General features: G+C 34.7%; 1 protein-coding gene across 2 annotated transcripts in view; it reads right to left on the reverse strand.

The window, feature by feature from the left end:
• Nucleotides 1-21,357, reverse strand: part of LOC136032966 (tetratricopeptide repeat protein 5-like) — a 42,534-nt gene extending 21,177 nt beyond the window's left edge. For both annotated transcript variants that reach the window (XM_065713463.1, XM_065713462.1), the window contains exons 1-4: nt 21,221-21,357; nt 11,466-11,577; nt 10,250-10,467; nt 8,707-8,946 (exon numbers count right to left, since the gene is read on the reverse strand). In XM_065713463.1, the coding sequence (XP_065569535.1) occupies nt 8,707-8,946; nt 10,250-10,467; nt 11,466-11,577; nt 21,221-21,235 (585 nt within the window). In that variant the 5' untranslated portion in view covers nt 21,236-21,357. The remainder of the gene's footprint in view (nt 1-8,706; nt 8,947-10,249; nt 10,468-11,465; nt 11,578-21,220) is intronic.
• Between the last annotated feature and the right edge of the window lie 251 nt (nt 21,358-21,608).

Raw genomic sequence — 21,608 nt, forward strand, 5'->3', positions numbered from 1 at the left:
ACATTTAAAACAAATTTAGACTTTACAAAAGGAAGCCTCTAGCTCTGAAGACAAGAAAAATAATTGAAAATTTTGTCATCTTTAAGAGTCGTTGCCCCACCTCTTCCAGTATTTTAACTTATACTTGGAATAACCTAATTGACACTTGGAGTCAATTACAGCTAATGAATACAAAAGGAAATGCAGATCACTGACATAGCCAGGAGACCATTTTAGTAGAAGAGACAGGTGAATTTACAGCAACAACAAAAAAAAATACTAAAAATACAATCTTTTAGAGGAGCTACTTTCTCTATGGTCTCTCTAGCTATACCACTTATAAAAACAGATTCTAAGACCAAGAGGGCTATACAAAATAAAGGAAAATAAAGAAAAAAATATATAGATACAAAAAGACAAACAAGAAGGATAATTTTAAGGCGGTGTATGAGGAATACCAAGCAAAGCAGACAGTTCGGCAATGACTTGCACCAATGATCTCGTCTTCAATGCGAAAAATATAAAACAAAAACAGACCTTTCGAAACAATTAAGAAATAAAAAACCACTTTAAAAAAGGAGCCACCTGATTTTTTTCAAGTGGTTTACATATCCTGAGCACTTTGAAAGATTTGTTTTTCTTTGATATTTTTTCACTTTTCATTAAAAAGTACTCAGTTTAAGCAAGTTCATTACAAATCTTAGTCAGGTAAAATGCCATACAATGCCCCCGCAATTAATTTGGCCACAGCCAAATTAATTGTAAACGACTGAGCAGTTAAGCATTTTGGAAGCCTGCTCCTCTAACTGTTTCAAGCCAAGCCAAAAGTTCTCGGGCTTGATCAGGGGTATTTTTAACACTGCAATAAACTCAGCAGCAGAAAACATATAATGTACTCTTCACACACATATTATGAATGCTATGCCTTGTTAAAACTCACATAAAACCCACCTCGTTGACATTTGATTAATCAGAGTAGGTTGACACTGCGTTCGTCATGTACACAACTTGTACGTTCCTGGAATACATGTGCATGCTCGTATATATTCTGATTAATCGGAACACGACTTGACTGTCATAAACACAGATTGCATTGTCAAATTTGGCCGGCCCTTCTTAAATATAGCGTAAAAATTCGCTTTACAGAAAAACTTTCCTGCCTCTACTACTTCCATTTAAATATCAAAGAAAGTGTATGCGGATCATTCTTAAGCTCCTTTAAAGCAACAAAATTGTAAATCTCAAAAGATTGTGTTAAGATTTTATCACCAAAAAGAATACCTTTTTGTAAACCCGAAAAATGTTTGCATGCGAAGTGTTTATTTACGATGATTGGTCATCTAGGGTAGTATAATTATGTGCACTGATGGTTGATTCCCACCTCTTTGGCCTCTGCTCTCTGTTTGGAAAATACTTATTTTTCTGCTTATTTTAATTATGTCCTTACTATTTCATTTGTTCTATATATATATATATATATATATATATATATATATATATATATATATATATATATATATATATATATATATATATATATATATATATATATATATATATATATATATAGGCCAGTGTATTCTCCTGATGAGCCCTTATGTTGGGTGTTGCCTCTGAATTATTTGTCTATATTATTTTTTCTATTGTTTGGTAAATGACGACTTATACTTGTTGACGACATGACTGCCTGTCCAAGGATTATTCTTTATGGTTGATTGTGTGTGGCTATGCTGTTTGAGCTATGTGATTGTATGGATGAGTAGGGTTAGGGCCTCATTCAAGTGCTGGTCTATGTTAATCACTAATTTAGGAAAACAGTCTTCCTTTTCTCCTTCTGTCTCTTTTTTTTTTTTTTTTTTTTTTTTTTTTTTTTTTTTTTTTTTTTTTTTTTTTTTTTTTTTTTTTTTTTTTTTTGTGTTTGTGCTGTTGCATTGGTGATTTCTCTTTTCATGATATATATATATATATGCATTTGCTTGTATTTTCATAGGCATATATTTTGGGGGTGATACCTAACGCGGGGATACCATGGGGAGTTTATGGTAAGCACGCCACTTGCCTGAGTAGAGAATTTAAAGTGTCGAAACCCTATAGGCAAGTTTGTATTCTCCTGATGGGTCTTTGTGTTGGGTTGTTGCCTCTGAATTATTTGTCTTTATTGTTTTTATTGTTTGGTAAATGACGACTTATACTTATTGACGACTTGACTGCCTGCCCATGGATTATTCTTTATGATTGATTGTGTATGGCTATGCTGTTTGACCTATGTGATTGTATGGATGAGTAGGGTTAAGGCCTCATTCAAGTGCTGATCTATATTAATAACTAATGTAGGAAAACAGTCTTCCTTTTCTCCTTCTGTCCCCTTTTTTTTATTATTTTTTTTTTAATGTGTTTTTGCTGTTGCTTTGGCGATTTCTCTTTTCATTTTATATATATATATAATTTATATATATAAATTCTCTCTTTTCATTTTATATATATATATATATTTTATATATATATATATATATATGTATATATATATATATATATATATATATATATATATATATATATATATATATATATATATATATATATATATATATATATATATATATATATATATATATATATATATATATATATATATATATATGTATATATATGTATATATATATATATATATATATATATATATATATATATATATATATATATATATATATATATATATAACGAAAAGAGAAATCACCAATGCAACAGCACAAACACATTAAAAAAAAAAAAAAATAAAAAAAATAAAAAGAACAGAAGGAGAAAAGGAAGACTGTTTTCCCAAATTAGTGATTAATATAGACCAGCACTTGAATGAGGCCTTAACCCTGCTCATATATATATATATATATATATATATATATATATATATATATATATATATATATATATATATATATATAAATATATATATATATATATGTATATATATATATATATACTAGCTGTTGGGGTGGCGCTTCGCGCCACCCCAACACCTAGTTGGTGGGGGCGCTTCGCGCCCCCCCCCAAGCCCCCCCGCGCGCGTAAGTCGTTACGCGCCATAATAGTTACGCGCCATTGTAGTTGTGTCCCTATGTCCCACCTGTGAATATAGATATATATATATATATATATATATATATATATATATATATATATATACATATATATATGGTTTTAACTACGTAAAACTTGCGAATATACAACATTCTTTGCTGTCCCATTGTCTTTGCATATAAATAGATTGTCAGGTTTACCGACTCTTGAACATGCAACATATAATGGTCCATGGGAAAACAATCTTTATTCAGATCTATACCTCATGATTCTAATGATTGCCCTTGAGCTTTGTTGATGGTGATTGCTAATCGACCATTCCCTGTCCCGGTGTCCCGGTCGTCATTTACATCCCCCTGTTTCCCCCGGTGTCCCCGTTGTAGTTGTGTCCCTGTGTCCCGGTCGTCATTTATATTCCCTGTGTCCCGGTCGTCATTTGTATCCCGGTGTCCCGGTCTGTATATACATTCGTTTTTTAGTTTTGTTTTTCTCCTTTATTTTTTTCCTTTTTTTTTCTTTTTTAGCTTATTTAGATTTTTAGATTTTTTAGTTTTTTTATTAGTTTTTAGTTTTTTTTTCTTTTTAGTTTTTTTGTCCCGGTCGTCATTTATATCCCCCTGTTTCCCCCGGTGTCCCCGTTGTAGTTGTGTCCCTGTGTCCCGGTCGTCATTTATATTCCCTGTGTCTCGGTTGCCTTTTTTTAGTTTTTTTAGTTTTTTAGCTTTTTTATTTTTTTTATTAGTTTTTAGTTTTTTTTGTAGTTTTTGCCTTTTTTTAGTTTTTTCAGTTTTGACGTCACCTGATCCAGTTTTTTCAGGTGACGTCACCTGATCCACGATCCACAGATCCACAGACAACTTATTTTTATATATATAGATAGTTTTTTTTTTTTACTTATGTCCTGGTCGTCATTTATACTCCCTGTGTCCCGGTGCTTTGTTGATTGCTAATCGAACATTCCTTTTGTCCTGGTCGCTTTCTCTTTGAGTTTCGTCATTTATTTTTTTTCTTTTTTAGTTCTTTTAGTTTTTACCTTTTTTAGTTTTTTTTAGTTTTTTAGATGAAAATTTTTTTTAGTGTTTTCCTTTTTTTCTTTTTAGTTTTTTATTGGTTTTTACCTTTATTTTAGCTTATTTTTCAGTTTTTCCTTTTTTTTAGTTTTTTTTTATTTTTATTTTTTTTAGTTTTTTACCTTTTTTAGTTTTTTTTAGTTTTTTTAGTTTTTTAGCTTTTTTACTTTTTTTATTAGTTTTTAGTTTTTTTTTGTAGTTTTTGCCTTTTTTTAGTTTTTTCAGTTTTTTTTTAGTTTTTTATTGGTTTTTACCTTTATTTTAGCTTATTTTTCAGTTTTTTCCTTTTTTTTAGTTTTTTTTATTTTTTAGTTTTTTTCGTTTTTTACCTTTTTTTTAGTTTTTTTAGTTTTTTTAGTTTTTTAGCTTTTTTATTTTTTTATTAGTTTTTAGTTTTTTTTGTAGTTTTTGCCTTTTTTTAGTTTTTTTAGTTTTTTAGCTTTTTTATTAGTTTTTAGTTTTTTTTGTAGTTTTTGCCTTTTTTTAGTTTTTTTAGTTTTTTAGCTTTTTTATTTTTTTTATTAGTTTTTAGTTTTTTTTGTAGTTTTTGCCTTTTTTTAGTTTTTTCAGTTTTGACGTCACCTGATCCAGTTTTTTCAGGTGACGTCACCTGATCCATCCACAGACAGACAGAAAGACAACTTATTTTTATATATATAGATATATATAATACATATAAATATGCATTACTTCAAAACAATGCAAATGTCACATACACTCCCAAGTACAGGTTTTACTTTTAATTCTTAGGTATAATTGACAAGCAAATGAAGCGCGATTTGTCATTCATTATTAGCACTTATGACGAACAGACAAAAGTACAAATTAACACTTTTCTTCTCTTGAAGACTTTGAGCATTATTCATACAAATTGCTGAGGCGGTGACGGATATTGACATCTTCTTACATACGTGTCTTTAAATCATAGTTTTGTTAAGAGGAATTTTAGCAATAATTCATCTCAACTCTATCATTGAATGAATGAACGTTCTTTATTACCCATCTATAAACAAGAGCTAAGAGCTCATATGGCACTTGCGACGAGGTCAGAATAGCCAAGAGCCAAGAGCTCATATGGTATGAGCTCTAGCAAAATTCTAAGAATCAATACATTGATTTAAAAGGAAAATCAGAGGCTTAATGCCGGTCGGTATTTAAAATAAGAGCTCTGAGTCACGAGGTCCTCACATCAAAATCATTTAGATCCGGTCACCCTCTCGTAAGTTAAAAATACCTCAATTTTTCTAAATTTTCCTCTCCCTTCAGCCCCCTAGATGGTCTAATCGGGGAAAATGACTTTATCAAGTCAATTTGTCAGATCCCTGACACGCCTACCAATTTTCATTGTCCTAGCATGTCCCGAAACACCAAACTCGCCAAAGCACTTAACCCCACCCCCTAACTCCCCCAAAGAGACCGGATCCAGTCCGGTTATGTCAATAACGTATCTACGAGATTTGCTTATTCTACTCACCAAGTTTCATCCCGATCTCTCCACTCTAAGCGTTTTCCAAGATTTTTGGTCTCCCTCTTCAACTCCCCCCAATGTCAACAGATCTGGTTGGGATTTGAACATAAGAGCTCTGACACATGAGTTCCTTCTGAATATCAAATTTCATTCAGATCTGGTCACCCGTTTTAATTTAAAATACCTCAATTTTTCTAATTTTTTTCCAAATTAACAGCCCCCAGCTCTCCAAAGAGAACGGATCCGTGCCAATTAGGTCAATCACGTATCTATAACTTGTGCTTATTCTTCCCAAAAAGTTTCATCCTGATCTCTCCGCTTTAAGCGTTTTCCAAGATTTTCGGTCCTCCCTCCCCCCCAATGACACTGGATCCAGTCGGGATTTAAAACAAGATGTCTGAGTTACGAGGTCCTTCTAAATATGAAATTTCATTTAGATCCGATCATTCCTTCGTAAGTTAAAAATACCTCATTTTTTCTAATTTTTCAGAATTAACCCTCACCCCCTCCCAAACTTCCCCAAAGACAGCGGATCCGGTCCGGTTATGTCAGTCACGTATCTTTGACTTGTGCTTATTCTTCCCACCAAGTTTCATCCTGATCTCTCTGCTTTAAGCGTTTTTCAACATTTTCAGACCCCCCTCCCCCCAATGACACTGGATCCAGTCGGGATTTAAAATAAGATATTTGAGTTACGAGGTCCTTCTAAATATGAAATTTCATGTAGATCCGACCACTCCTTCGTAAGTTAAAAATACCTAATTTTTTCTAATTTTTCAGAATTAACCCTCCCCCCAACTCCCCCAAAGAGAGCGCATCCGTTCGGTTATGTCAATCACGTATCTAGAACTTGTGCTTATTTTCCCAACAAGTTCCATCCCGATCCCTCCACTCTAAGCGTTTTCCAAGATTATAGGTCCCCCCCCCAAACTCCCCCGATGTCACCGGATCCGGTCAGAATTTAAAATAAGAGCTCTGAGACACGATATCCTTCCAAACATCAAATTTCATTGAGATCTGGTCACTCCTTCGTAAGTTAAAAATACTTCATTTTTTCTAATTTTTCATAATTACCCCCCCCCCCAACTCACCCAAAGAGAGCGGATCCATTCCGGTTATGTCAATCACATATCTAGGACTTTTGCTTATTTTTCCCGCTAAGTTTCATCCCGGTCCCTCCACTCTAAGCGTTTTCCAAGATTTTATGTTCCCCCCACCAACTCCCCCCAATGTCACCAGATCCGGTCAGGATTTATAATAAGAACTCTGAGACACGATATCCTTCCAAACGTCAAATTTCATTAAGATCCGATCACCCGTTCGTAAGTTGAAAATACCTCATTTTTTCTAATTTTTCCGATTTACCGTCCCCCATCCCCCCCCCCCCCGCCTCCAGATGATCGAATCAGGAAAATGACAATTTTTAATTTAATCTGGTCTGGTTCCTGATACGCCTGCCAAATTTCATCGTCCTAGATTACCTGGAAGTGGGACAGACAGACAGACAGACTGACAGACAGACCCACCGACCGACAGAATTTGCGATCGCTATATGTCACTTGGTAGATATCAAGTGCCATAACAAAAAAAGGAAAACGATGGAGTACAATAAAAGAAAGGAAAAAAAACAAACATGTCATATAGACATACACAAATTACTAATAATACCAAATCCAAAATAGTACGCCCTTTCACGGGTGAGAAGAGGACTGGTTACTCAGTTTCTGAAACTGTTCATCGCCGGCCTCAACTGGTTCCACCATACAAAAACGGTTAGCAATGTACCTATTCTTGAACCACCGAGGAACCTGAAACAAAAATTTCGCGTACTTAAAATAGCACTTTCGCGACACTCGCCTATCAGATTCAGTAAAAATTTTCCAAAATGGGGTCAAATATAGAATATGCAGGAGAGCCACACTATTATATATTCGACAAAGGGCTTTCCGTTCCAGATTTAACTGCGATGTAACCAAACTAGCATAAGCACTTCAAAGTTTGCGTTCAGCATTCCGAAGCAAAAGCTTTCGTATATTCTTAATCGAAGACCCAATCGGGATAGCTAAATATGTTAGTAAAGTAGCTTACTTTACTATCACCTTGCTTCCTCACTATCACCTAGACAGACACTATCGGGCGCAAAACTACCATTTAAATTAAAGAAGAGGACTTGGGACTTCGCAACATTCATACTTAGTCGTATTTGTAGATATCTATCAGATAGGTTATCGAATCTCCGTTGAAGACTAGCTATTGACCGGCTAAGATTTAACAGATCGTCCGCATAACAAAGCACTGATGTATCCATCCTTTTTGAAGTGCAACTAATAGGTAGGCTAATCTGCACAGGTAGAGAAGTGTGTTGTAGATAATCGGTGATGTGATGGCTCCTTGCTTTATTCCGATGTACTATCCAAAAGTACATTTCCCAACTTCAAACGAACTTTTAGATGCCTATAAATATAATATAATGGGAAAATTACATCAAGACTAACAACACGGCTATGCAACTCGAACATGGCCTGCAAGTGGACAAGGGAACCAAAAGCATCCATAACATCGTATGCTCCGAAAACCAGAGAGCTCCCAGATGCTTCTGTATCTACGAGTATATTCTAGAGACTTCTAAGGGCATGGAAGCAAAATAAACCCGACTGGAACCCGGACTGGAATGGTGGCATAATACACTTTTCTTTTATTTGGTCAACAATCAGAACCTCAAATACTTTTGCAAAAACACTTGACACAGTCACTGGCCTATATGATGAACATGATGATTTTGGTTTATTCTTTTTCAGAAATGGGCTAATCACTCTAATGCATAAACTGTCCTTAACGACACAAACGTTAAAAACCATTTGAAAAAGTAATGCAAGTTGATTATAGAGGAGGTCATTTGCGGCCATAAAATGCTCAGCACAAATACTGTCGGCGCCAGCCGAGAATTTCTTCTTTCTAAGCTTCAGCACAGCCTCCTTAATAGCAGACGGTGTTATTACAACAGAATTTGGTTTTTGACAAGAATCAAGCAACGAAGCCATTTCACTATTGAAAGAAATTTCGACATGCTACTGGTTTTATAAACTGACATTAAAAGGAAAAAAAGCTTACTGCTTGCCTGTACGCATTCACGCTGCTGTTTAAATTGGAAATATCTTGGGTATAGCCATATAAGTGAAGATAGAGATTTCCTAACGTGCTCCAAGATTTCCCATCTGACATGTCCAAAGAAATGGCTTCTTTGGCATACAACAGGCTTTGATTCCAATTATTAAGTTGATCTTCTTCTCCTGCGACTGGTAAATGGCGATATACAGTAGAAAGATTGCGAAGTGACACACTATTTTTTACCTAAAAAAGATGAAAAGTCACATAGACGACTTTATAATATTACCATTCTAAGGAAAAACTCTTAGGGGTATGGAAACATATCGAAAATGAAGAAATAAAGAATTAAAAACTCATTTTTCCATATAAGTTCATAAAAATGTTATACATTTGCAATGAGGTGGAGATTTGTGATAGCGAAGGACAATGAGGCTGAGGGGACTGTCTTATCCTTTCTTGTACCACGGGATTTTGGCAGTCATTACGAATTAAAATTTGTAACTACTAATTGTATCAACCGTCATAAATCCTATGGTGTCACAAAGGAGGAAGTTCAGTCTTGAAGAAGACTAATGTGAGAACTCAACTACTTTACAGGAACTTTGTGTTTATTGAATATATCTATGTTCATAATCTGAAGCACATGTCCAAATATCTCTCACTGGTACGAACACACTTATGGATATGCATCCAGACCAGGTCAATCAAAGATGACATGCCATGAAATGTAAAACAGAACTGGAACGATCATTCCCGCTATTCAATAGCCAGTTGAAAATTAAAAATAAGAAAAAAGAGCATGGCCCTAGCCCCTTAGGTCTAACTATGGTAGTGTAATTAATCCTTTGCTACCCCTTCTAGTAAATGCTATGATGAAGAAAATTTAGAAGCCCCAATTCATCATCATAAGTTAGCAAGCATTGACATCCATTCTTTTTATTTTTTTAATATAACTATAACAAGATTTTCCACAGCCACTTTGCCCAAGGTAAAAAACAAGGGATCTTACACAACAGCATATCATTATGCATTTCTGGCTATCCTGATTATGTTTATGGGAAAGAAAACAAAAGAGACTTTTCGTCTGCACACAGGGAGACAACTTTTTGTTTACTTTTTTTAGCATCATCATCAGGCCCCACTACTCCTCAAAATTGCCTTGTAAACCAATTGTACTTATTATATGGCGTAATTTTTGTGTCTGCTTGTCCTTTATTGAATCCTCAGTGCTTTACGTTACAATATGTAATGTTGAAAAACATTCATTCATGTTGTTTCTTTAAAACTTTGGGATTTGAATTTAAAAAAAATTAAACCAGTCTAAACAGCACAAATTATTATGTCTTCTATGCATAATAGAAGCATACTCTGATTCATACTTCTTGCTTTTATTTATTTTTAATCAAGAATGAAGAAATTACGCATTAGAAATGCAAAAATATTGAAAATAAAGATATTAAAGACAAATAAATAGCTTTTTTTCAATGTTGGTGAAAGGAAAGCCGTATAATATTCTTGCAACAATGAAAAAAGAGGGAAGGAATACCTTTTCCAGGGCGGCAGCAAATATTGTCTTGGCTGAACTGACATCCCCTTTGTTCCAATAATATTCTCCAAGCTCATTCCAAGCATCCACTGATGTCTTACTAAGTTTAGCTGCTTTCATTAGATATGTTTCTGCTTCTGTTGGAGGATTGTAACACTGATTTAAAGTCCTTCCAATGAGCAAATAAAACTGCGGCTTTTCTTCCTCTGAAACTTCCCCTGTAACACAGAAATAAAAATAAGACCATATGCATAATTGTACAAGAAGCAGAGAGAAGGGAGAGCGTAGACATGTATTTCACTCCCTCATAGAAAAAAAATACAATCTTGTAGATAATATCATTTCTTTTTTTCAAAAATCTGAAAAAATTTCGATTACAGTGAGCACAATTTTGTACCATAAAAGGGGTTCCTAGAAAAATATTATCATTCTACTGTCTTGTATTTTATGTCTTGAAAAAAAAGAAGAAAAAAAAAGGTTCAGTTCTTCGATACTTCCCCCAAAGAAAAATATCTAATCTGTCACCTACATATTTACAAATTCAGCTTACAATCTCTATCTTTAATTTTCAACTCATTTGACAAAAGCTCCAGATTATTTGGTGTTTATTGTAAACTTACACACAATAACAATAAAGAAGAAAAAAAATTCATACTCTATATATCTGCTCCTTGGAAAGTTGCTCCTTTAGATTAGTCTTGAAGAACTACGCTTCCAAGAAAATTTTGAACTTTTAGACCAAAGAATATAATTCTTGGGTTTCCATCCTCCTAACTTCCCATAAGAAGTCTCCCGAAATCCCTTCCAAGAGCTCGGATATGTGTGCAACTGCCAATCAAAGAAGTTTTTAATAACCCCTCCCAAGAGAAAAGGTAAACAAACACACATCAGAATGGCTCGTTTTATCATCAAACCTGACAAATAAAAGAATACGATAATGAATGACATGGGAGTTTTGGCCATTGCTATATTAGGAAAATTAGTATTTAGTAGTTCATATGCAAACTCACACTTCAATTCACAATATGGACTGTGGCAAACATTGGATCTGTTCAGTTGGTAAAGCACTTTTTTAATATCCCATTCAGCTTAAACCTCCACCCTATCATCCAGAATTGGTTTGGATAAGAATGATTATTTTAATCTCTTTGGAGCCTAAAGGCTCATGTTACTTTTACTAATAAAACAACTTTTCGGCCATAAAAACATTGTTTACCTTCAAGCTTTTCAATCTCTTTGAAGAAATTCTTCAGAACTTCTGAAACTTTGTGGTCTTTACTAGCTCTTGAACTGCTTAAATATTTGATGGTAGGAGATCCAACAAGCTTCTGAAAAGTTTCAAAAATGTAATGCAAGTAAGTGAAACAAGGTCAGGAAGTTTACTTTTAAACCAAAAGGCAGAGCCGAGGCTTAGTTGTAATTACATTCATAGAAATATTTCCACCACTAAGGTTACCCCTCCTCTACGTTTGAGCATACTTTCAAATATACAAACCTGTTGTACAGAATACAATCATCAAAATCCGAGTGAACATCCCTCTTCACCTCTCCCAAGAAGGATGGATATTCTAGACAATAAACCTGTCTTACAAGAAAAAAATAGGCAGCTACCCCCCCCCCCCCTGCCTATTTTAATCCTGGGACCATCCAGCAGTTTTAATAATTTTGCATTTCTTTATTAAAAAAAAATTGCTTTGGATTCCTTATCTGATCATACGAAAGGTTTACTATACATGCTGTTACTGCAGTTTTGAAAGTTAGCCTACTTATCCTTGGCTACTCTTCTATTTAATATGCCATTTTGTTATTACCAGAAATTATTTGTCACATAGATTTTGATTTTTGGTTCTAAATACCAAAACTTTCTCCCATTTTACAACAATATCATACAAAATTTATATCACAGTTTCTAAGCAAAACTTCCATTTTCCAAACCCCAAGCATGAAGTAAAATGGAGCAATTTTTTAAATGATCTTGCTTTATAGTCACCAGCTGGGTCCAAAATAACAACTATTTCCGCAGTGGCGGAAGAGGATCCTGCAGAATAATAATACGTAAAAATTATGCTGTTCTATACTAAAGAACCCAGGAAACATCTTTAGTAAGAATAGGTCTAGTTTATAAAAAAAAATTTTCTGGCACAATTGGGTTATGTTTTCTGCACGTTACCAAGAGTGTGAATAGTTTTCCATAATAGCATAAGATTTAAGCTTAAGATAGAAGAGAAATATACCAAAGGATCAAACTAGGGCACAGAAAGTGCATAGGATTACAAAATCAAGTAATTTAACTCTTATCAGCATAGGCCCACTCCCTTTTCCCCAGCAGTATCTTACTGCCATGCTGCCTAACGACTATGGACTAATCTTTGTTGGCTGTTTTTTTCCTCTTTTCTTACCTTTTTTTTTACTGGAAGGAAATAATTAAAAATGAGAGAAACTTTCGCACCATGCTAAATTAACAGGAAAAAACGATTTATCAAACAGTTCGTGGTAACATACTGTAAGTAAGGAGCGACCCGGCTCAATAGTAACCGAAAACGAAATTTTGATACATATAGATACATCAAAAAGTATCGGATTTTTATACTGATTTTAAATATACAAGTTTCATCAAGTTTAGTCCTACCCATCAAAAGTTACGAGCATAAGAAAATTTGCCTTATTTTCGGAAAAGGGGGAAACACCCCCTAGACGTCATAAAATCTTAGCGAAAATCGCACCATCACATTCAGCGTATCAGAGAACCTAACTAAAGTGGTTTCAAGCTCCTATAAGCAAAAAGTGAAGTCTTGTATTTTTTCCTGGAAGAAAGATCACGGATGCGTGTTCATTTGTTTTATTTCAGGGGGGTGATCACATTGACACAGTGGTCGTAGAATCTTGCGAGAGGGCTCATTCGAAAAAAATTAAAAGTTCTAATGCCCTTCTTAAGTGACCAAAAAATTGGAGGGCAACTAGGCCCCCTCCCATGCTAATTTTTTCCCAAAGTCACCAATCAAAATCTTGAGATAGCCATTTTGTTCAACGTAGTCGAAAAATCTAGTAATTATGTCTTTGAGGACGACTTAATCCCCCACAGTCCCCGGAGGAAGGGCTGCAAGTTATGAACTTTGTCCATTGTTTACATATAATATTGGTTATTGGGAAACATACAACCGTTTTCAAGGGGATTCTTTCTGGTGGGGGATCAAGGGGAATAGTTTCAAAAGAGCTACTTATTCTAATTAAACGGCTTTTGGGATTCAGGGGGCATTCTTAAAGAATTGGAACAAAGTTCGAACTTTAGCGAAAGGAGCGATATATTAACGAGGGAGTGAACCCCCTTCATATTTCGTATATGAGGGAGTTTCTTCCCGTCGTCAGTACCTCGCTCTTTACGCTAAAGTTAGAATTTTGCTAAATAATGGCCAATACAAGCAATGATTTGTTTGTGTTATTTTTTGGGCAATCTTAGCATTTATTATTATTTTAAGCAGCATCTTAACCATGATTTTTACGTGATAATAAACCAAAGGTATTGTAGTTTTTTGGCTAGTGGTTGTTATTAAATACAAAAAAAAACAAGTTTTTTTCAGCTGAAAGTAAGGAACAACATTAAAACTTAAAACGAACAAAAATTATCACATACATGAAGGGGTTGAAACTTTCAAAAGGGATCATTTTCTTGTGAGATACAGATTGTGCTCCAAGTTTGAAGGCTGCTTCAAAAATGCTCTCCAATGTTAGAGTCACTCTCTGCATTAGATGTTGATTTGCTGCACTTTATCAATGCTAGCCAATAGCAGTGCATTACAAAGAAGCTTACATTGACACAACTGATTTGGCCTTACAAATGGATCTTGTGAGAAGATATATAGACTATTTAGCCAATAAACCAAAATATTTCTTTGAACTTCTCAATTGTCTGAAAGCAATGTCAATAGTGTATTCTGAAGTTTTGAAAATTGTGCAAATCTTCATTACTTTGTCTATCACAATGGCTAGTAATGAGAGATTTTTTTTCTACACTAAGCCTGATTAAAATCTATTTAAGACCAACAATGGACAATGAAAGGCTCAGTGATCTGATGTTGACAGTCAGTGAAAAGAATCTTGTGAAACTGTTGAGTTTTGATGCTATGGTTGATATTTTTTGAAAAATGAGACCTTGCCAATTCCCAATATTGCAATAAAACTGTAAATTAGTTTCAAACTTAAATTCTCTCTGTATTCATTAAACACTTTTAAACTGATTTTTACTATTATTAGTTGGTTTTGGGAGAGGCCTGTGCTAACCACTGTGAAGAAATATTGCTCTTCAACAACTGTGAGCTGGCCACTTTAGGGGGCCCAGAAAGGTTGCTTTGCCCCCACCCCTTAGCTCAAAATAAAATGATGCCACTGGGAGACACTCACCACAGGTAGGAATGATCTAAGGGTTATTTTTGAGTAACACATTTGAGTAAGGGTTATTATTTATTTAAGGGTTATTATTTAGGTTATTCTAAGGGTTAATCCTGAATATTAACTTAAATTGCTGCTCTGAACAATAAGGAATTTTCCTTGTGAAGCAGCGGCATATCCAGGGGGCCGGGAGCGCGCCCCTTGACGTCGTGATGGTTTTATTGTTGGGACTGCTTGCTCTGATTTGGGTTGGGACAAAAGTCCTGGCTGAGTGGATTGGTGCGCTGGTTTCAGGATCCTTTGTCTGAGAGGGCAAGGGTTCGAATCCTAGTGTACCCGATTATTTTGTTTGGGATTGGGTCAGTGGTGTGATTCTGTAAGCTCAGCCAGAGTCAACCCAGCTCTAAATGGGTACCTGGAGAAATGTGGGGAAGGTAAACAGGAAGGGTGTGCTAAAGCATAGGATGGTTGCCCCCCCATTGCACTTCCTGGCTGAAGGGCCAAGAAACGGAGATCAGCACTGCTAGTGGGGACTGTAAAGTCTAATGCCATATTCTTTACCTTTTTTTAAATATTTAGACTGTTTCTTTTTGCAAACAAGTTTAAAGCAAGGTTTTAGCTATTTTATGCAGTCTTTGTTAGATTTTACTAATGATGTATACCACCAGAAAGTATTTAATTAACTTCAGATTTATCAAGGGAATCTGTCTGTATTGCCACAAAAAGCCAACTGGGAGGTGAAAATCTTCATTTCATAATAACAAAGAGGGTAAATTTAAAATCCTAACTTTTTTAGGCTGTCGAAATGATATTTCAAGATTGTGCTGTCAAAACAGGGCAGAAAAGCAAAATATTTACTTTTTTTCTGCCAAAAATTTGTTCACAAGTCTTGCTATGGCACTGAGGCAAAAAACTGATATCATTACTTTTTTTTGGTTTTCTTTTTTGGACAGAGGGGTGATTTTTACAGCATTGGTTTTTTAGGGGAGCTGTGTAATAGAAATTAAATGTATAGGCCTAAGAAATGCAAAAATTATAAATTTAAGTTTTGAATTTTTGTGAGCAAATGGTGGCCAATTTACTGCCTATGTTCACCTTATTAAAGCTCTGCATTATATGACATATCCCATCCTCTGTTCATACTAAAACATTAAAATAAAGGCCAAACTCTTTAGAACTTTAATAAAGGTTTGTATAAGTATATATTTAAAACTAAGTATATGAGTCAAAATACTCCTTCAAAGGTTACAGTAATCATTCTATACTTCCATGATTAGTTGTTTATAAATCAAAAATTCTACAGGACAATTCTTTCTTAATGCTAAATCTGAGTCAAATTTCAAGTTTTAATTGTTGTGCTCAACAGACATATCAAGATTAAAAGAAAAATAATTAGAAATCTCTACAGTTTGAAACCCTGAGAATTTAAATCACCAATCTATACCTATCAAATTTAAAGCAAACAAACACATAATTATTTGTTTTTTAAGGAGTACTTTGATTTATATACTTAGTTTGAAGCCCATGCCTACATGCATCTTTATTGGAGTTCATGTTTTTCTGACAATTTTGGTCTTTATTTGAATATTTTAGGATGAATAGAAGAGGTAATATTAAAAAAGAACTCTAAACTGACAGGACTCAAGACAGAAAGGATTAGTCATATTCACCAAAATATTGAGGTAGATATCAACCATGTAATAAATGGATATGGCAGGAGTGGAAATAGAGAAATAGACTTTTTCTTATAAAATTGTGAATAGTATAATTTAAGCAAAATATACCAAACTTTAAAAAGTAGAGCAATATGATATTTTGTTATGGAAAGTAAAATTTTGATTAGTAAACTTTTGAGATTTCAACAAAGTTGAAACTAATTATTAAAACACTATTTTTAACAAACAACAGTGATTAGTTAATGTTTTATTACCTATGATGAAAATCCTTGTTTTTATAATGCCTTCTATGCATTTCTATCTTTTTAAAAGAACTAGTATTTAATATTTAATACATATTTTACAAATATACAAGTTGTATCTTTATCCTCATTTTCTACTCTTCATTACTATCACAGTTACTAAGCAATGCTACAAAGCTAAGTGACATCCTAAATGGTTTGACCTATACAAATTGTCACAAAGAGTGCATAACCCAGAAGATGGTTCAAAACCAATTTTTTTTTTTAGACAATAAAAAGCTTAACTCACTTGCTATAGTGTCCAGAAGTGCAAAGACAAAAAATAATGCAGAAAATGTTAAATATCATTTTTTACAGATACTATACAGCCTTTTTTTATGGTGGGGTGGTTTTTATAACTTATTATTTTTGTATCAACATTTTTATACCAATTTTAATTTCAACAAATTTATTAGAACTTTAACCACCACCAGATTTTAGATAAAATTTATGGTCTACTGCCTATCTACAACACACAATTATTGAGGTTCTATTTAAATTGCAGGTATTTCTTTGTTTGCAAGTTTATCAAAGCAACCTATTGTGTGCCCACCCCCAAAGAAAAATCCTGGATCTGACTATACTGAAGTTGCAGAGTTGATGATAAAAAATTGTTTTCAATATTGTTTAGTGACCTGGTGCAGTTGGATGACAAATAGCCTCCTAGTCAAATTCCCCCTCCTTTGAGGATTGGTCAGTATCATGTCTTCATGTGAAAATGTCCATAGAACCAATAGTAACTGCATCATCAGACAATCTGTTTTAATTATGGATGATTCTTGAGAAAAAGAGTTGATTGCAAATTCTGGTTTGGATAGTCTGCTTTACAAGGTACATCTTTTTCTTCTCATGTATATAAGTGTTAGGAATTTAAATTAGGTTAGTTTTATAGGGCAAGAGAGTATGTTCATAGTTTTAAATAGTTGGGATTGGCAGACACTTAGGACTGAATGAACCAAGATTGGATTACTACCATCTGGGAGAACTTTTTTTTAACATTTGAACCTGGATAAAAGTTACCCTTATATCCTAACATATTTAATCATAATTATTCTACTTAGACACATTTTTTAGATTGAATATACCCTTGTAAGTATTCATTTATGTTCTCTCTAAACAGTAAGCACTCAGTGGTTGTTGCAACACAAAGAGAATATAATAAACAAAATGCAATGCACACACATACACAATACAATACAAATAAATAACATATAATAAATATAAAAACAATACCTTAATTACCTTAATTCGCACTTCAGAGCAAATTAGTTGCAAGAACTGTGATGCTCCATAATTGATGATGGCAATAGATCTGGTTGCTGTGCTAAGGTCAAGTGACAAACCATAGGGACTAGAGAGTGCTGGAGAGATGCAATTTAAGCCCACTTGGTAATGGTGATCACATGGTAGGTATGGTTCAAGGACCATTCTCCAGCGATTTAGAGTTGGCACTGCCGCACAACAGCAACTTCGGATAGAGTGTGTGAGATGGTTGGGTATGACAAGCCGCATCATCCTCCAAGCTAACTCACTATTGTGTTCCACGACTGTTATGGTAGTGAGGGCTGGGAGGGGTTTTCCTACTGGAATCTCCATGGTTTGGCCTCCCATTCCTTGTCAAGCCTCTTTTTGAATTCCTTGGGCGAGGTTGCCAAGACTGTCTCTTGGCTTAGTTGGTTCCAATCGTTCACCACTTGCTGGCTGAAAAAATCTAGTCGGACTTTGGTGTTAACGCTGGATTTGAACAGCTTTTTAGGAAGTCCTCGTGTTTGCTTTTGGTGGGGGGAGAAAGTGAACAGCTTCTGATCCGCTTGCTGGAGGTACCTGTAGGTGAGCAGCATGTCATTACGCCTACGCTGAAAAACGAGTGTTGAGAGGTTAACAGATTGTAATCTTCTGCAGTAGGGCTGACTGCGTAAACTGTCAATGCATTTGGTGGCTCTCCTCTGGACTCCCTCAACAAGCTGGATGTCACTCTTGTAAAAAGGACCAGCAAGACATGTTCCGAAATTTAGGATTGGCCTGACCAGAGCTTTATATAATTTCAGAAAAACTGTGGAGGAATCAACTACTGATGGTTCTTTTCAGGAGTCCCAAATTTGCATTTGCTTTCGAAACTGCTTGGGCGGTGTGCTCACGGAATTTTAAGCTGTCATCCAACAGGACTCCCAGGTCTCTACTACTACTAGAACTAGGAATCAAGACTGTCGATGACGTTTTGACATTGTACATAGTGTACTGGTGCTGCAGATTACCACAGCTGAAATGAAGAGTGACGCACTTTGAGATGTTGAAGGACAGAAGCCATTTATCTGCCCATGCTTGAATTTGGTTGAGATCGGCTTGTAGGCTAATGTTGTCTGCAGTACCAAATAGCTTGGAGTTGTTGGTGTAAAGAGTCAAGTGGTTTTTTGTTTCAGCTACCAGGTCATTGATATAGATGAGGAATAAGGTCGGTCCAAGCACAGTTCCTTGAGGGACACCACTCAGAACTTGGCAAGGTGTTGAATAGATCTTTTCTCCATCCGTGGTAAAGAGCCGAACCTTTTGCATTCTGCCACCAAGGAAGTCCATTAGCCAGTTGACTAGTTTTTTATCAATGCCCACGGCTGTAAGTTTGGAGTAAAATGACTATGAGGGACTTTGTTGAAGGCTTTGGCAATGTCTAGTAGAATTAGGTTGACAGGAAATCCTCTGTCAAGAAGCTGAGTAATTAGCTCATAAGTTTCAAGTAGGTTGGTTTCAACTGACTTCCTGGGAAGAAAACCATGTTGTTTGTCCAAGATAATGCTGTTGGAAACTAGGTGCTTGAGAACTGCATTGTTGACAATTCTCTCTAAAACCTTAGCGACAGCAGACGTAAGGCTTATAGGTCTGTAGTTTTCAGCTTTAGACCAGTCACCCTTTTTGAATAAGGGTGTAACATAAGCAGTCTTCCATTGTGAGGGAACAACTCTGCAATCGAGAGAAAACTGAAATAAATGGCACAAAGTGGGGGAAATCTCAAACACAAAGAAAACCTTGCTAGCACTAAAGAAAACAAAACAGAGAAAAGATATGAAAAATACTTCTTTTTGAATAAACAACATCTTGGAAAATGTATCAATACACTACACTGAGTAAAACAGTGCAAGCATTTTAGGTGGTAGGCTATATTAAAGATATCATAGTGATTCAACTGTTGAGGTAGAGTACTGATTAATTGTCTAGACAACTTAAAGGTTGTCATACCATACTCCTTTCTTGCAATTAAAGCATTTCCTTCATAGGAAGAACCATGTAGGCTAACTTTTGTCTAAATTCAAATTTTGAAAGACCAGATGTTTTCTAAGATTATAGTCAGCCAATCTCAACTGGTTTTGTCCTATTAATCAACCAACCATAATTATCTAACCCTATACACATGAGCCTGCTGTCTCTGTAAAGGAAAAAATAATTTTGAATCAGAACACCTAACCAAGATTAGACACTGGTCAAGTACTGGAAGCTTTACATAGCCTAGTTCCTAGTGTTTTACTGGGATGTTGAGTATTATCAAGGTTTTTTCTCCTAAATTTAAGAATTAATTTATACTCATTTACAACTCTACAGGTCAAGATTGAGCAAAGGTATTAGGCTCAAAAACTTTGGTAAAATTCTAGTTAATTGACTTCTTGCTATCTTGGAAAGGGTTTAGGTTAGGAAAATGAAACTTTCAGGGATGGGTCTACAGGCTGAAGTATGTCCTAGGAAGGTATTTTAAAGTACCCACCTCTACTCCTTCTCCCTCTAGAGGGCCCTGAAATTTGCCTACATGACAGGTCTATCTATACCTATTGAAATTTTGACAAAACAACATTTTACCTTAATTTTCAGTTACTAGTTGCTTTCTATCTGCCTTTAGTTTTGAAAATGCAATTCCTGTTATTTGAGTAGAATTTTGAGCCATATCAATGTATTTTTTTTTCAAAATTTAGGAAATGTATTTGCATATCTTTAAAACCTTATAAAATGGAATTGAGCAAAGTTATGAAGCTGAAAACAATTTTGTTGTACTTCAATTAAGCAGAAGATCTATTTTGCAAGGTTTCACCTTTATAACAAACATATTTTTAAAGGTCATCAAAGGTCAGGTCCCTCTAGAGGGAGGAGTGGAGGTAGTTGCTTGAAAATACCTTCCCAGGACATACTTTAGTCTGTAGATTCATCCCTGAAAGTTTCATTTTCCTAACCTAGACCCTTTCCAAGATAGCAAAACGTCAATTAGCTAGAATTTTACCAAAACTTCTTGTGTCTTATTTCAGCAGAAGATCTATGTTTCATGGTTAGTGTGTATAACACAAAAACTGTAGAATGTTAGATCGCTTTGGAAGGGAAAAGAGGGTAGAGAGGCACTTCAAAATACCTTTCAGGATACATTTTTGGCCCTGGATTCATTATCAAGAATTTTATCTACCTGACTCAACTATTTGCAAAGATAGCAAGGGGCCTCTAAACTCGAATTTACCTGTCTATTTCTTCTTCACTGGTGAGATAATAAAAAAATTTACCTTATTTTGGTCACTTTCTTTAGCACTTACTAGCCAATTAAAAGGAAATATTGACATGGCTAAGCCTTAACACATAAATTAACCAAGATTATATTGTACCTCGAGCTGTTCCATGCTGCAAGCATCAGAAGTATGGTTAATATTTAAAGCAATATCTGATTAAATTATACCGCATCTACAAGTTTTGAATTTGGCTCTATGATATTGATGTCATTTTTTAATTGTCAATGATAGCGGAGTAGCGAAACTAGCGAAAATCAGCTCCCTTCTTTCTTCCATTTATTTGACGTAGTGGCGAAGTTTAGCTAGTGAAAACTGTTCTGTTATATGCGATTGAAGTTTAAACTTAATAATCAATCGGAAATTATTAATAAAATGTTCTTGAATAAAAGGTTACTAGTGGCTGATAAATATCTAGTCATTTCGAAAAGAATCAAAGAAAAGTAGACAGCTATATTAATCCTTAAATGATAAAAGTGTAAACAAA

This window comes from Artemia franciscana, chromosome 11 (assembly GCF_032884065.1).
Source record: "Artemia franciscana chromosome 11, ASM3288406v1, whole genome shotgun sequence".
NCBI lineage: Eukaryota > Metazoa > Arthropoda > Branchiopoda > Anostraca > Artemiidae > Artemia > Artemia franciscana.